Source organism: Procambarus clarkii, chromosome 61 (genome assembly GCF_040958095.1).
Source record: "Procambarus clarkii isolate CNS0578487 chromosome 61, FALCON_Pclarkii_2.0, whole genome shotgun sequence".
Classification (NCBI taxonomy): domain Eukaryota; kingdom Metazoa; phylum Arthropoda; class Malacostraca; order Decapoda; family Cambaridae; genus Procambarus; species Procambarus clarkii.
The window spans coordinates 12107056-12124563 of record NC_091210.1 but is presented as its reverse complement, the minus strand read 5'-3'; the positions used below and the strand labels follow the sequence as shown (position 1 = coordinate 12124563).

The 17508-nt window shown below is 39.5% G+C and overlaps 1 protein-coding gene across 9 annotated transcripts; it reads right to left on the bottom strand.

Moving 5' to 3' along the window:
* Positions 1 to 339: 339 nt before the first annotated feature.
* LOC123774444 (uncharacterized) lies at positions 340 to 16277 on the bottom strand. 9 transcript variants are annotated; one of them, XM_045768775.2, is made up of 7 exons: positions 16120 to 16277; positions 14407 to 14500; positions 11897 to 11984; positions 9278 to 9606; positions 6897 to 7158; positions 4548 to 4677; positions 340 to 3106 (listed from the first exon to the last, which is right to left on the bottom strand). In XM_045768775.2, exons 1-7 carry the CDS (start codon positions 16136 to 16138, stop codon positions 2922 to 2924), a joined length of 1107 nt encoding a protein of 368 aa, XP_045624731.1. In that variant the 5' UTR covers positions 16139 to 16277; the 3' UTR covers positions 340 to 2921. The 9 variants fall into 9 exon arrangements, with proteins under 9 accessions (XP_045624731.1, XP_069163895.1, XP_045624730.1 ...); XM_069307794.1 differs by having other exon boundaries at positions 14423 to 14500; positions 16120 to 16234; XM_045768774.2 differs by lacking the exon at positions 16120 to 16277 and adding an exon at positions 15911 to 16018.
* Positions 16278 to 17508: the final 1231 nt, after the last annotated feature.

Below are 17508 nucleotides of genomic sequence, written 5' to 3'. Positions count from 1 at the left end.
AATGAGACCCATCATTTTGCTTCCAAACAGCACTTTTCAAAATTAAACCCTAAATATAACTTGTAGTTTAAAATTTGCTCTTTCCAGATTATAACAATATACAAAGAATATATATGAAAAATTTGTTTAAATTTGATTACAAATAACAAACCCAACCTTTTTAAAGATGTACTATTGCGTGTAAGTAAATCAATCTATGTGCCACCTGTGGATGAGGAAGATATTGCTCGATTTTCTTCAAACTTCACATAATTATAGGTTGAACTACGTCCTCAAAGGCAGGTTAGCTTGAGGGAAATTGCACATCAAACAATGGGGATGAAAATTACAGAAAACATAGAAATTCCCCTGTACTTATTTGTATTTGATTTAAACACTGTACAAATACATTTATTAAGACTAGTTACTAAGTTTATATGGTTTATATGACATACCTGTAATGACAAATTACAAAGACAGAAAACCCTTTCTCATCATAATATTCGGAGAATGTGTCATATAGGTAAATTTTCTAATACAGCAAGATCACCAATGTCTCAAGATGCACCTACCATGCCCAGGAGAAGAGTTTGGTTAGCAGCATCACTGATTTCCTGTCACCCATTTGGGCAGTGTCACACAGTAGCCTGCTGAAATCAGCATGACCCTTTGACATTTGCTGCACATATCTAAACTTTCTTGCGTGTGCCACTTTCAGTCAATGTTTAATGCATATAGAAAAGAAAGGCATCTTAAATGTGTTATAAAACATGATGTAGAGTATATATACAGTATCTGCTAGTAAACTAAGCACGGACCTGTAGAACAGATCTGATCTGTCTAATGGCCCGTTAGTCGTTGACAGACTCATCCCATCCATGTTTGAGTCTTGGATGTCAGAAAGTTGCCAGTGACCATAAGAGATATAATAATAATAATTTCACATATACAGCATTAGTAAAATAAATATTTATATAAACACAAAATATATTTAGAGCCTGTGGACTTCATGGCTGGCTGCCAGGGGTCAGCCCAGCAGTGTTATATATACTCTGTATATAAAAAAAAAAAGGGGCATGTATACATTTCTGCCACATTAGCCCCTTTTCACCTAATTATGTGTGATTGTGGAGGTAAATCCTCAGAATGAAATGCCATTGCAGCCTACCTGTTCATTTCTTTCACAATGTGTTGCATTTATCTTGACCATCTTTGATGGCTTTAGCTGTGCCATCCCACCCTGATTTCACTGAACCTGCTCCTCTTCCATATTCTGTGTCCTTCTTTGCCTTGGTTTTCTCTCTCTTTTTCTGTTATCCCTGTTCTTTGCTATATCTTTTCTTGAGTGGCATATACAGTACTTGGTTTTATACCAATTTTCAGGAACTCCAACTTCTGATCTCTCAGTTTTCACCGCTTTGTGTGTCTTCAGGAGACCAATGCTTGGCTCTCATCCTGGTCACTTCTGTGGTTGTTCCTCTCTCCTCTCCTGCTTTTGCTGGTAACCTAACTCTACTGCTTTTTCTGGTAACCTAACTCTACTGCTTTCGCTGGTAACCTAATTACTGCTTTTGCTGGTAACCTAATTACTGCTTTTGCTGGTAACCTAACTCTACTGCTTTTGCTGGTAACCTAACTCTACTGCTTTTGCTGGTAACCTAACTCTACTGCTTTTGCTGGTAACCTAACTCTACTGCTTTTGCTGGTAACCTAACTCTACTGCTTTTGCTGGTAACCTAACTCTACTGTTTTTGCTGGTAACCTAACTCTACTGCTTTTGCTGGTAACCTAACTCTACTGCTTTTGCTGGTAACCTAACTCTACTGCTTTTGCTGGTAACCTAACTCTATTGCTTTTGCTGGTAACCTAACTCTACTGCTTTTGCTGGTAACCTAACTCTACTGTTTTTGCTGGTAACCTAACTCTACTGCTTTTGCTGGTAACCTAACTCTACTGCTTTTGCTGGTAACCTAACTCTACTGCTTTTGCTGGTAACCTAACTCTACTGCTTTTGCTGGTAACCTAACTCTACTGCTTTTGCTGGTAACCTAACTCTACTGCTTTTGCTGGTAGAGTTACTGCTCTCTTGATCTAAAATGATATTCCCTTTGTTTACCTGCTTTTTCAGCCAAACATTCATTCTTCTTCTGCTTGTATCTTTGTGAGTTAATGGTATACCATCTTAAAAATTACTACAAAACCTTTTCCAGTTTGTCCAAATTCTGCTTTGTAACTGTCCATTACATCAATATATGTAAGATGGTCCAAATTGTTACCATAAATATTATCTAAACAGGACAATATGCTGACAGGGCAGACCGGGCAGGGCAGACCGGGCAGGGCAGACCGGGAGCCGGTCGGCCGAGCGGACAGCACGCTGGACTTGTGATCCTGTGGTCCTGGGTTCGATCCCAGGCGCCGGTGAGAAACAATGGGTAGAGTTTCTTCCACCCTATGCCCCTGTTACCTAGCAGTAAAATAGGTACCTGGGTGATAGTCAGCTGTCACAGGCTGCTTCCTGGGGGTGGAGGCCTGGTCGAGGACTGGGCCGCGGGGACGCTAAAGCCCCGAAATCATCTCAAGATAACTAATTATATTGCTCTTGTAAGTATCCTGTGCAGCTTAAGGGTTGCTCAAAACTTCTCCAAAGTATTCTTATAGCTTGTCATGCTCAATTCACAAATCTGTAAGCATTATTATTAAGAAAAAAAAAAGGCAAATGCTGTATTTACAACAAAATCACTATTTAGAATTCTCCTTTAACTGATTTGACATTGAATCTTGGACTACCGAGTTTAAAAAGATGATCCATTACTACAACATTTGAGGAAAGACAACATGCAAAATTGTGACTGTATAAAATCGTACTTATGATATTACACAAAAATTCAATATCTGGTGTTATTTTTTTATTTATGGTATTTTTTTTTACCATAGCCTACCTATAACCCGGTCATGTCATCTGCTAATTCTGATGTTTCCACAAGTGAATTTTCACAATCTTGAGTCTCCCGAGATAACGCATTGATTAAGTTTTGCTGAGAGGTCAGGAGATGTTCTTGGTGGTTGTGAGTCCTCTGATCTCTTGTGTGTTTTGCATCGTCAAAATCACCATTTGTTGTCATTCCTGAGAACAGATATATAAAACAAAACAAAAAAAACATTAGAATAAAGGAAACAGCAGAAGGCCATAACTGGCCCATGTGAATCAGTTCCTATTTATATCAACCCAAACTCATTCATGTCTAACCTTTTTCTTGAAACAATCCAGTAATCCCACATTTATTATACTTAGAAATTTGTTTATTTTATAAACCAATATAAACCAGCATTTATCCAGGTCTGGGGAGGGAAGGGGGGCCTCAATACAAGCCAAATACATTTGTATGTATATACACAGGCTTCCTGTCCTTGACAAAAATTGATTATATGCTCTAGGAAAGCCTCCAGATGGCCAAGGGGAAAGTGTTGACAGAATGATTCATAACCACTCGGTGACCTGGCTGAATAACTTAATACAAATCTTTGCTCACCTTCCTAGGGAAACCACACCATAAATTTCTCCACCATTATGTGTGAGATAAAAAAATATACCATGAATGTACAAGATATGAACCCCACATTAGTTTGAATGCTCGGTGTGTGGATAACACTTGGGCACGTCTATATTTGTTCACTTCTTTTTGCTCAACCACTTGGTCAGGACAGCAGGGTGTCGGTTTCGCTTCATGCAGGTTGGCGTTCAATCCCTGACCATCCAAGAGGTTGGGTACCCTTCCTTTTTCCCATTCTATACCAAATCCATATCCTGACCTCTTCCAAGTGCTATATAGTCATAATGGCTTGGCACTCTCTCCTGATAGTTCCCCCTTCCCTTCTCTGAGTCTATGCAGCCCGTCCTCCAAAAATGGGGTGGTAAATGTAAGGAGACAAATAAGTGCAATTATGTACTATTCATAGCAGTTAGGAATTGTACGTATTTTCACTTAGTATTAAATCGTACTGTCAAATATATTGCGAATATTTGAGTTTACCCAAAAAACTGAATAGAAAACCACAACCTCACCTAACCGTCTTAGTTTTTGAAGATAATAATTTTATTGCTTCTTAATTACAATTAGTACTTAACCTATAGCTATATTGATATTACAGCTTTATAAAACTAATAAAACAAAACTAAAATATATCAATAAATTGTAAAATAACTCAGGATATTTTAAAATTTTGTATAAAATCTATATTGTTTAATAAACCAGAAAAAAAATTCTTGATATTTAAAACTTGTGTATTGCAAGTTGAAATTGAAAATTTCATCCTAAAATTCTGTGTGTCTTAACAGAAAACGAGGGGAATTAAATCGGGGGAGGGAGTTGGGTAAATGTAACAGCCCCGTAAGTGCAATTATGCACTGGTTATGACAGTTAGAAAGTGTACTTATTACACTTAGTATTAAATCGTACTGTCAATTCGGAGGATGGGTTGGTCTATGGGTACTCAATAATTTAACTACAGGTGGTATCTCTTTTCTATTTAACACATTTTATTGTTTTAATCAACACAGTACTGACCTAAAGTTGACCGAGAATTTCTAGTGGTGAACTGCGTCATGAGAGCAATCAGAGTTGCGTTCTGAGTAGTCATGGTAGAGAGCAGCTCCTTCACAGTGTTGCCTTGGCTCACCACTGTCTGCTGAAGGCTCTGTAGGTTTGGAAAAGCAATTGCAGCTCTAGAGTACAAAATACATTTATGTTCAATAGAAATTATGGTAATACGTATGCTATTCCTGTGTTAGGCAAGAAATCTCGGTTCTTCCAAAACATTTTAATATTTATTAAAAGAAATTAGTCACTTCTATATATTTTGTTATATTTTATTCTTCGTGTCAGCAGTACTCAAAATACTATATTGGGAATACAGTTCAGTTACCTGCTTTTTGTGTATTGATAAGACAATAACAAAATTAATTACAAGTAATTTGAAAGAATATACTAAGATATTTTCATCAAGAGAAATAATACTGTATTGTTAAGCTTTTTGGTAACATCTTTTTAACAGGAAACTCAAAGTATTAACCGGCTGTTAATGGTTGGATGTTTGATTTGGTGTCCCATTGTTGGAGACAGGATGCCTGTACTTGGGTTTATTAAAATCCCCTTAGGCCAATTACAGACCTTCCCTAGAATGTAGTCCACACCAATTGTCTAGCTCCATATTACCTATTTACTGCCATGTAAATAGAGGCATCAGGTGTAATGACATGGGCCCCATAATCTCTGTCCTGCCACAGGAATTGAACCTGGGACTTGTTATTTCCACAGGCTTGTACTGGAACAGATGACTAATAATTACTTTTATCAGGCTCAGAGCTTTCCCTTCCCATAGCTCACGGTAAGCTTTACCCTACTAGTTTTACACACAGGAGGGTACAGGAGCAGACGACTGCTGACTCCTGTTAGCTGGCTGAGAGCTTTCCCTTCCCATAGCTCATGGTAAGCCTTACCCGCTAGTTTTACACACAGGTGGGTACAGGAGCAGACGACTGCTGACTCCTGTTAGCTGGCTGAGAGCTTTCCCTTCCCATAGCTCATGGTAAGCCTTACCCGCTAGTTTTCCCAGCAATACAACCTGCCAATCGGTTAACAACTAGTCACCCAATTACTGCTGGGGGAATAGTTAAGTATTGTTGACCAGTAAAACCTCCCTTGCCAGGACTCGAACCCCAGACCAAATCTCTTGCAAGGTACGGCATGAGTATGTTACCACTCCACCATTAGGTTCTGTAGGTTACTAATGCATCAGCTATGTTTAATGTTCTCTTGTTATTCCATCTGTCAACAGACAATGACAATAGATTACATAACCAAGGCACTGTATCAAACACACTCATCGTATCAACAGCTAAATTACACTTGGGTACATCCTATCATCCTCAGACAAGACTCCTAACTCACTCCACACCTACTGCTCCAGCTTACATCAACTGGGTAACACCTCATGTTATCCCACATACAGTTTATAATGTTACTTAGCGCTGATTTGTATCCACCTCCCATCAGCCTCCAAAGATGGTGAGAGCATCACTGAGACATATCATTTAGTGACATACATGCATATACAGCATGCTAAATGATATATCTCGTTAATGGTTTAAACAGCCATTGCCTACTAGACCTAGTAGTGTGGTTCTGACTATTAGACACACCATATAAAAACAAATTGAGAAAATAGCAGTATAAACCTCTAAAACTGGACTATAATATTCTGCTCCTGATCCGGCTGTCCAACAACTTGAGCTGAACTGTAGAGTGACATTCTTGCTTCATGCAGGTCGGCGTTCAATCCCCGACTGTTCAAGTGGTTGGGCACCATTTCTCCCCCTCCCCCCATCCCATCCCAAATCCTTATCCAGGCCCCTTTCCAAGTGCTGTATAGTCGTAATGGCTTGGTGCTTTCCAATGATAATTCCCTGCCCGTCCTGATGCGGTTTTATGAATAATTCAGACTTCCAGCTAGACCAAATACAGGACATACAAAAAATATGAAGCTGTAAATACTGAGATTATTTCAGTTTAAAATTCTGCAGGAAAAATCTTCAGGAATAACAGGGAAACCTTTGACAAGCTGCTGGCTTCCTGTCTCCCTTGAGACCACCAGAGAATGTAGCCCTCATATAAATTTTGGTAAATATATATTTTTAAAAACATAGATTTGATTTATCTGGGAATCTAGATTATTTACAATGCTGGCCGAGGAGCAGAACAAAATACTGTAGTCCGGGTTTTATAGGTTCACACTCAACAAACTATTTTCTTCATTTGTTTTTATTTATTTACTTATAATCACTTGTATATTAAGCTTTATAAGTTCATTATTATTTATACACAATTGTGTATATTCTCAGAACAAAGAAAACTAACCTGTATTAACGTTTCCTGTCGTTCAGTATTTAATCTAAGTATCTCACGGATTTCTGTTAGTGCTGAAGAACAAGACTCTAGCATGTGAAAAGTTTGGATTTCCATTTGAGAAGGATCTAGCTTATCAGCTGTGGAGGATTTGGATGAGCTCTGGTGAGTTCCTTGATCTCGTATGGTTAACCCTGTTGAATCTGAACCAATATCCACATCTTCTACCGCACCCCACCACCTGTCTCTTGCACGCTGAGCTGTACGACGACCTCTGGTACATAAAAGAGAGTTAAACATTAATACTTGAAATGTGAATAGGATGCATCAAGCATCTCTATGTACACAAAAATGTTATTTGACTTTCTGAGCACAGGAAAATTAAAAAAAAAATCATGTCACTTTTCAAGTTAGCAGATGTTTACTGTAGTCCTCAATTACAGGATGGGAGTACTGTGTACCAGCGGGAATTTCAAATGTTGCAAAGTACCTAAAACATCTGTTGATCAAACCACACACTAGAAAGTGAAAACACGACGAAGTTTCTGTCCGACTTGGACCCATATAAAGTTGATTGTGACTTGATAATGGTCACAATTCACAATTTTTCAGCCACGTTATTGTGACTCCTCATCTGCACCTAAAACATCTTAAAATGGTGTGTGCACCATGGATCAATCTTCTTAAGATGGTATGCATATTTCAAGATTTATAGAACACTTGCCTAAAACATACAAGAGTTTCTCTACCTAAACCAATTTTGACATGTGCCTAGCCTGGCCTCATGTCAGGCTTCCCTGGTACTCACCTGATCATCCAGGCTATTGCTACAAGTAGCCGGCGAGAAACAATGGGCAGTTTCTTTCACCCTATGCCCCTATTACCTAGCAGCAAAATAGGTACCTGGGGTGTTAGTCAGCTGTCACGGGCTGCTTCCTGGGAGTGGAGGCCTGGTCGAGGACCGGGCCGCGCGGACACTAAAAAAGCCTCGAAATCATCTCAAGATAACCTCAAGATAGCCTACAGGCTCAAATAGTCATCACAACCTGGGTGATCCATTGCATTCTGTTAAAATAGTTGGGTTCCTCCTTGAATATATCTAACCTTGTTCCAGAATTATTTTTTATACTTGCAGACAGAATGTTGAAAGTCATGCATCTGTGATATTCAAAAAGCATTCTTAAACTATGTTATAACAAACTGTATTTTGACTTGGTGTATCCTAAACTTTCTATCACATAATTCCCATTGTCAGAGGACAGGATGCCTGCATATATATATATATATATATATACAATAGGCTTGTATCAGGGTTCATCCAAAGGAACTACAGACCTTTCCTCGGATGCAACATCATAACATTTGCCTGACTCCCAGGTACCTATTTATTGCTAGGCAAACAGAGGCATTAGGTGAAAGCAAATATTCCCAAATGTCTCTAAATGCCCCCCCCCCCCTCCCCACCCCCGGGATTAAACCTGCAATCCATGGTTCTGAGCCAAGGACGTAGACCTCTGCACTACAGATAATATTGCATGCAATAATGTATTATAATGTTTAATTAATATACATGTACTATATTGAGAATGACAAAGTCTCCAGATAACACCTGCAGTTACTGTTGTTGCACATATTAAAGTAAATGAAGTGGGCCCCTCACTTTTCATTGGGTATAGGCTTGTGGCACATCCATGGATAACACAATTAAGGGCTTTTGGAAAACGGAATTGGGAAATCAAACAAGTCTGCGTACATACTTGATTCTGTACATATAATTCATAATAATAATTCATTGTGTTGGGGAGACAGGCAGCCAGTGTGTATATACATGCTAGTCTTATGTTGAGGCCCCCCCCCTCCCAAAGTTGAACTACTGTCCCTCCCCAGGATTGCAACTCCACAACAAGCTGACCTATTCATGGGCACCTATTTACTGGTAGGTGAACATGGGCATTAGGTGGTGGGAAACGTACCTAACCATTTCTGCCCCGCCTGGGATTCGAACCCAAAGTTCCCGATTATGAGTCAAGAACGAACCTGACTGTACCACCTGTGGGCCAGGATGAAGGTCGTCCAAACCTTCACCACCTCCTCTACAATACCAAAATTCAGATAAAGGTAATTAACCCCTGCACTGCGCCCCTGTTTTTGACAAAAACTTCATAGTGCAATTGTTAAGGACATATTTTTGTTGTTTTATAAATATTCAGGTAAAGTTAATGTCAAAATGTTTCCAAACTCAACCATTTTCATTTCAAAACACAAAGAGTAATGAAAACATTAAAAAAAACATTAAAATATTGCCTAATTAAAAAAAAATAGTACAACTCTAAACGAGATTTCTCGGTTGGCGCAGCACAGTGGTTAAAGAGGTGTGAACACAAGTTACATACCTTCCCCTCTTGCGAGGTGGCTCACCATCAACAGCCTCAGTTTTGCATTTGCCATCTACCGATGTGGATGACTGGGCGGACACCATGACCGCATTAACAGACGCCACTGATAAAGGATTGGAGGCCACTGACAGAGGATCTTGTTCAGGAACAATAGTGCTTGTTAGAGGACTGGGAAGACTTTCTTGAGGTGCATCGAGGTCTTGTTCGTCTAGACTTGATATTTGTACTTTTTCAATCTTCTCTTTTCGTATGAGAGGAACTATTTGGTCAAGTATTTGAAAGTATGGCCAGTCCACATTTGCTGTTGAACAGCCACTTTTAATGTCCTGAGATTGGATATTATGATGTTTATTATAAAATCAATGTTTAAAGGCAAAATACAATAACCACAAATTATCAAATTTAGATATATACTATAATTATTAATTTGTTTGGATGCATTATCATATCAATAATTAAATAAGGTTAGACCTACAGGAGAGAGGCAGCAATGATAACCAAGACACTGTCCTGAATAATTATCAACAGCCTCAAGGAGTAAGAAGACAAAGCAGAGGCAGAGTTTGGGCAGGGACCAGCTAGCTCAACTATTCCTGCCCCTAGATAGGGCAAACCCCCCAGGACCTTGTGAACACCCAAATCTGACAGTTCCAGAGAATGGGTGAGGCAGCCAGACACGCCACCTGAGGTGAACCTGGTCCAACAAAAGCCAAACACGAAGGGAAAGTGCCGTAGGCTAACAAAGCTAATAACAAACAGCATTCCGCTACCATGCCAAACATGGTCGGAGCCGGTCGGCCGGAGCGGACAGCACGCTGGACTTGTGATCCTGTGGTCCCGAGTTCGATCCTGGGCGCCGGCGAGAAACAATGGGCAGAGTTTCTCTCACCCTATGCCCCTGTTACCTAGCAGTAAAATAGGTACCTGGGTGTTAGTCAGCTGTCACGGGCTGCTTCCTGGGGGTGGAGGCCTGGTCGAGGACCGGGCCACGGGGACACTAAAGCCCCGAAATCATCTCAAGATGAACAAAAAATGGGGCAACTCTAGGGCACCCAAGCCTAATAAAGCACAATGGCATACCTGAACAGCAAAAGAGCAACACACCTAAAACCATGAAAACAAAAATTAAGGTAGATCACCCATCAACCCAGCAAGTGACATCAGTGGAGAAAGGGAACAAAGCCCAATGACAAGGCCGAGGAACACCCAGAAAAGCCACAAAAATAAAAGTGAAATAAAACTTGGGAGAGGGGAGAGATCACAAGCTTTCCAAAATTGAATTATAAAGAGAGACCTGCAGGGCAACAATCATCACCTAGCCCAGTAGAGAGACTGGCAGCAACCCTCTAACCCACACTAACCCCTGACCTGGAAAAACTTGGCAAGGGAAGGCATAAGTCGCCACAAGACAAGGAGTCAGGAATACACTGCCCACCCCAAATCACCAGAGATCGACTGTAAGCAAATTCCCTTCTCTGCTAGGCATCCAAGACCCATGCTGAACTACCAGGAATCAGAACTTGAACCTGGCTCAGGTTCCCTAAGTACCTGAACCTTCCCTCAGCGGTGAGGACAGCATCCTGAACCTGGCTCTCTCAGCAGTGAGGGAAGCGTCCTGAACCTGGCTCTCTCAGCAGTGAGGGAAGCGTCCTGAACCTGGTTCTCTCAGCAGTGAGGACAGCATCCTGAACCTGGTTCTCTCAGCAGTGAGGGAAGCGTCCTGAACCTGGCTCTCTCAGCAGTGAGGACAGCGTCCTGAACCTGGCTCTCTCAGCAGTGAGGGCAGCGTCCTGAACCTGGCTCTCTCAGCAGTGAGGACAGCGTCCTGAACCTGGCTCTCTCAGCAGTGAGGGCAGCGTCCTGAACCTGGCTCTCTCAGCAGTGAGGGAAGCTTGAAGATCAGAGACTGACCCAAATAGAAAAATTGAACAAAAACTCAGACGAAACAAAACAAACTGCTACGTGAAAGAAAGAAATTCCTGAGGAAAACAAGGCTTTCTGCTTATTTGTTCATCATACAAACATTAGTTATTAATGGAAACCTGCTTGAAACATATATGAAAAAATAAACAAAATAAAACCACATACTCATTAAACCTTGATGAGGATACCTAATGTTAAATATCTAAAAGAAACAAAACTACGTTTCAGCTAATAAGTAAATCCTTACATGCTAATAAATTATGAATACACCTAGCCGTTGGTCAAGGCCACAAATTACATGCAGTACAGTACTATAATTCTTTCCTCTGTCTTCCCAAACATCAGATGTGTTGAGTAATTCCTCTGATTTTATATATTCACATTAATCAAATTCAAACTCTTGCTTGACCAGCAATAAAATGATTGATCATTGAGCAGCACAATATTTGAATTCAAAACAAAATAGCAAGCAAGGTTTTATGAGGCATCTACTGGAATACAAATCCCTGCTACAGCCTTGAGCCTTGTCACGACCCATCAACAGCATCCGCTATATTCCTTAGTGCAACTATAACCATGTACTGTATTGTACTGTACTGTACATGTTCTGTATTCAACACCACTTTTGGATAATTATGACATTACTCTATCAACAACTGTCGAGTTGATACAAGTTGGTAATATGATACGCACCATATATTTTTGCATAAGATTGGACCATTTTTTCCTAGCCTGTGTAGGCGTTATAACACTCGTCAGTCCAAGCTCGTCGACAATCCGACTGAGGTGCGATGGTGGGGGAGAGAGAATGATGATTAGAATTAAAGACAGAATTAAATTTTATGAAATGCCTTACAACAATGAAATGTACGAGACATAAATATATGGTTTCAGTTAATATGCAAAGCATGTTTTTGAACACAAACACTTGTTTGCTCACTAAATTAAAATTTCTATGTTGTTGGAGAGAGTTGTGCTATCAGGCAGGGTCAACATACTGTATGGTGTTCTATGGAATTTTCAAATATGTGTATGGTCATTAAAGTGTTGGGGAAGGGGGAAACTATCCACAACTGAACACCCTGTCAAAGGTTGAAGCAGGAGTCTCCAATGAGGAGAAGGGACAAGGAGCACAGGAAGTTCAAGTTCATATTGATACCATACTATAATAATGATTAATAAATAACTGTACTGTACTAGCTTGCAAGTTCTCTCCCACATATAAGAAATTTTTTCTTTTGTCTTAAGTACTAATGCAATGATAATCTATGAAATATACTGTGTACTGTAATCCCTAATTTGGTCTAACCATAATCACATTCTGGTGGCTGTGTGCTGAGCCTGGTGCTGGGTTTACACTTGAGGACACACCTAGAAACGTCAGAACTTGCAATTATTGGGTCAGTGTGGGCAGTTTGTTGCTTCAGCAGCATTCTTTGCTACTTTGTCCATGACTGCTACTCGAGTACAGAGTTTTCAGTCTCCAGGATGTTGGTCTCTTGATACCAGTTGGATATTCCACAGCTCTGCCATGTTTGGGCATCTATGCCCAAGCATGGTGAGGCTTGACAGACCTGTCATGCTGTTTGATGTTTCTGTATCCTGACTCCTGTCCCTCTGCCATCCACTTCCATGGGGTACTCCATAATCCAGATTTTCTTTTTAGCAAAACCATTTTTCTCTCTGAGGTGCCAATGAGCAAGCACCAAAAATGAAGAGTTGATTGTAATGAAACAGCCTTTTTCAGAAGCTTCCTGCCGTCTTTCCCTCCTTCCATTTTTTTTTTTTGAGGAAAGAGGGGAGGGGAGGTTGTAAGAGATATTCCATAGCTGAATCTAGTAGGCGAGTTAGGTGGTGGGCACGGACTCTGGATGCCCTGTGCTGTCATTTGGAGGTAGCAGGTCGAGTTAGGGTTAAGGTTGTTCATTCACATCTTTCCATCCTTTTTTTCTTATATTACAAGCAGTATGCTTGGTTTGCTTTGTCTGACTTTCTGCATGGTTTTCATCACTTTTGCATTGATCTCCAACCCCTAAGCTTCTCTTGCCTCTTTGAGACAAATTCCAACTCTGGCTTATGATAGGTCAGTGTGGATCTCAGAGTCCAGGTATGATCCTGAGACACACCAAGGGGGACCCCTATTCAGAAATGCATTGTAATAAAACAAATCTCCTCACTGGTCCCACTGGACTGAGGAAGTTCGTTGTTTTCTGGGTTTGAGTGGACAAGGGAAGCATACCCTAAGCTCAAGCTACATAATAACAATGCGCACAATTTAGATTACGGTAACTACATATGCAGTATAAATTTGCATTATATAAACATTAACTGTATAATAATTTTGATCTCTCTCTCATAACCCCATTTATATATATACTGAACAACCATGGAGAAATTACTCAGCTCTGTCATGCTTCTATCTGAATACCAAATTACTCACCACTTACTCTACCCATGCTCTATTTCTTAAATAAAACTCGTTAATTTAAGTGTATTCTCTATTCACTCTATCTCATGTTTTCTCAGAAGTTCAGAAATACCATATGCAGTATTGCTAATAATTCTTCTTACATGCTCCCTCAACTAACAGTTTTAATACGAATATCAAGTAATCTTACTTGCTATAAATGCTGTATACATAAAAGTTTTAGTATAACTAAATAACTTTAGTATAACTATCTCTATCTTTGTATCTGACGGAAGCCGGTCGGCCGAGCGGACAGCACGCTGGACTTGTGATCCTGTGGTCCTGGGTTCGATCCCGGTCGCTGGCGAGAAACAATGGGCAGAGTTTCTTTCACCCTATGCCCCTGTTACCTAGCAGTAAAATAGGTACCTGGGTGTTAGTCAGCTGTCACGGGCTGCTTCCTGGGGGTGGAGGCCTGGTCAAGGATCAGGCCGCGGGGACACTAAAGCCCCGAAATTATCTCAAGATAACCTCAAGAAGATACATTATACAAGATAACCTCAAGAAGATACATTATACTGTTTGACAATGAAGGATGCTTACACATTTTTAATTTAATTCTTTACCTAAAATACTTTAAGAGAAGTATTCCGAGACTCGCAAACTCACAAAAAAAAAACAGAACTGTACTGAATGATCATAATTATTTTTAAATATTTAAAATATAAAATCTGGTAATCATTCAATTCAAACATGCAAATAGTTGGAAAAGATAATTATTGAGTGAATACAATACCTATATGCCTTCTCACATTGATGTTTGCGTCCATTGAAATGATGCCGAAGCTTATATCTAAGCTGAATGAACTCCCGGGTAGACTCGACAGACCCTGCAAAAACACGTGAGGTCAGTGGCGTATGTTATGACTTTCTCCTATGGAAATAATATACTGAAATTTGATGTAAACTCAATTATAAATGTAAAATCATTTATGAATATTTGAATGGGTATTGAATACCCATTCAATATGGGTAATGGCTAACCTGGTTTATGACATTTACTCCAGTGACTCAAAAACATTTTAAGATTGTTTGGATGGGATGTCTTAAGATCTTTTGGCCTTAGTGCAAGACACAGTAACTCCTTATTCTAAGGCTGTGAAGTGGATCAATATTTACTTATTTATATACAAGAAAGTACAATGGGTTTATGAGAGTACATAGCATTGATGTTTTTACATTTTTATAATCACTAACACGCATAGCATTTCGGGCAGATATACAAGAATAACTCATGGTTTAACCAAGGGTGTAAAGAAACCTTCAAGGAATTGACAATCTCCAGATATCAATGCTGAAAAAACAGCTTGTAGCACTAACATCAGAGCACAGAATGAAACCACAGAATACCAGGAAATCTTGGAATATCGTCCATAAACATTTTAACATGAAGGGTATCTGATAGAAACCAATTAGACAAAAAAATATTATAATGCTATCTTTTCACGATTCAATGCATGGATCTCGTGAAAATCAAAATTGGTTTGATCTTCTAATTTATGGAGTTATATTTGTCCAAACAATGAACCCATCACCCACTGCTGCTTGTGTGGCTTTATTTTATTTATTTATATACAAGAAGGTACATTGGGTTTGTGAGAATACATAGCATAGTATTTACAATCTTGTAAAGCCACTAGTACGCACAGCGTTTCGGGCAGATCCTTAATCTAACATAATTGTAAGTAGGTAAATTCTAGCAGAATTAATAAAATGTTAAATACATTGCAAGAAAAAAAAATGAGATGAGAGAGATTAGTAAGTATATTAAAGCACATTGATATATTAAAGCTCTGATTGATTACATTGACAGCTTGATTGGTAATTTTTTGCTATCTTGAGATGATTTTGGGGCTTTAGTGTCCCCGCGGCCCGGTCCTCGACCAGGCCTCCACCCCCAGGAAGCAGCCCGTGACAGCTGACTAACACCCAGGTACTATTTTACTGCTAGGTAACAGGGGCATAGGGTGAAAGAAACTCTGCCCATTGTTTCTCGCCGGCGCCTGGGATCGAACCCAGGACCACAGGATCACAAGTCCAGCGTGCACCACACTCAACATAATAATAATACTAATTTATTTAGGAACAGTACATACATAGTTGCAGTGTTACAGTACAAACATTGTTAGATTTAAAGATAGAGGTACAGTAGTACACACAGTAGTACATTTAATTCACCAACAACGAGACTCCTCAAGACAGCTCAAGTGATGAACTGTCATCACTTGTCATCACCTTACACGGCAGACATGATTCCAGCGCTGGAAATATCCCCCTTCCAGGCCAGACTCCCACACACACACACCTCCTCCTCGTATCCTGGAGTTCCATTCATGGCTCGCAGCTCTTTAAGAAATGTGATGAAGACGTCTCCCTCGCCACCGCTCATAAGACATCTTAAGACAACTATACACAATCTTCCAGAAAATATCGACTCGCAAACACTTACACTTTATCGAGCCATTCATAGCTACGTAAATGAGGGTGATAATTTGTTACAGGAGGTAGTAAAGTTGATTCTCTCGGCAAAGATATCGAGGGAGGAAGTCTTCGTGGACTCGCAAATGGCGGCCGCCCATCTGTTTGTTTACCTCAAAAGTAAACAAAAGATTGATGGGGGGGGGGGGGGATACCCTATTTAGCCACCAAAAATCATTTATTTTATTATATTTATTCAAGAGTTCTTATATTATTGTAAAGCCTCTAGAACGCATAGCGTTTCTGACAGGTCCTTTCATCCAAATTTTTCCCTGGAATACGACCCGACAAATCGTTTAACCCATTCACTTAATAATGCAAACTGCAACTCTTAAATGCAAACCATGCTCTGAAACTCTCCCTGGACAGATGTAATAGGACCCATTATCACCACACCAGAAATAAATATATCTTTGATATCCCCAGGGTCAAACTTAATCTGTATAAACACTCTATGCAAATTAAGGGACCTAGTCTATGGAACTCATTCCCTAGTGAATTGAAAAACTGTAAAACTTTTGCCTTATTTAAAAGCAAAACCAAAAAGTACCTAATTTCATCTTCTTAGTTTCCTACACTGAGCTTTAAATTTGCTCTGTACCTAGTGTTACCCAATCTCCTAATTTTTATGTAATATCAAACAACCTTATCATTGTGTTCATTGCTGTCTTCTTTAATGTGCTAGCCATATGCTGTATTGTGACTACCAATTTTTGTCAACTACCATTCAAGCTGTCATTGCAACCAATCTTATATTGTTTCTGCTGTATTGTGCCTACCAATTTTTTTGTCAACTACCATTCAAGCTGTCATTGCAATCAATCTTAGCTACCTATGTGCTTTAATATACTGTACCTACAATTTTCTCTCATCTTTTTTCATTTCATGTAATCTGTTATCATTTTTTGTCTATAATTTTTGCAAGTATTTACCTCCTTAAAATTTTCTTAGATTAAGGACCTGCCCGAAACGCTGCGCGTGCTAGTGGCTTTACAAGACTGTAATTACCATATTTGTATCCTCACATTCCTTATGTACATTCTTGTATATGCATAAATAAATAAATAAAATAAATAAATAATAATAATTTATTTAATAATAATTTATTTAGGAATTAGAAATGTGATGAAGTATTTAGGAATAAGACTTCTTGATTGATTTCATAAGAGCCCAATAGGCTCTATTTGATAGGAGTCAAATAGGTTCAAGAGTCAAATAGAGTATATTTGATAGAGCCCAATAGGCTCCAGAATCTGTAACCAGTTGATTGACAGTTGAGAGGCGGGACCAAAGAGCCAGAGCTCCACTCCTGCAAGCACAACTAGGTGAGTACTTCTGGGTGAACAGAGGCTACAGATAA

Bases quoted from the DNA above. Each gene is read 5' to 3' on its own strand.
- LOC123774444 (XM_045768774.2), bottom strand. From the start codon at position 16,001: ATGGAACTCCAGGATACGAGGAGGAGGTGTGTGTGTGTGGGAGTCTGG. The intron at 11,985-14,406 runs GTATTGTATTCA...ATCGCACCTCAG, and splicing joins CAATGTGAGAAGGCATATAG to TCGGATTGTCGACGAGCTTG. The intron at 9,607-11,896 runs GTGCGTATCATA...ATCCAATCTCAG, and splicing joins ATCTTATGCAAAAATATATG to GACATTAAAAGTGGCTGTTC.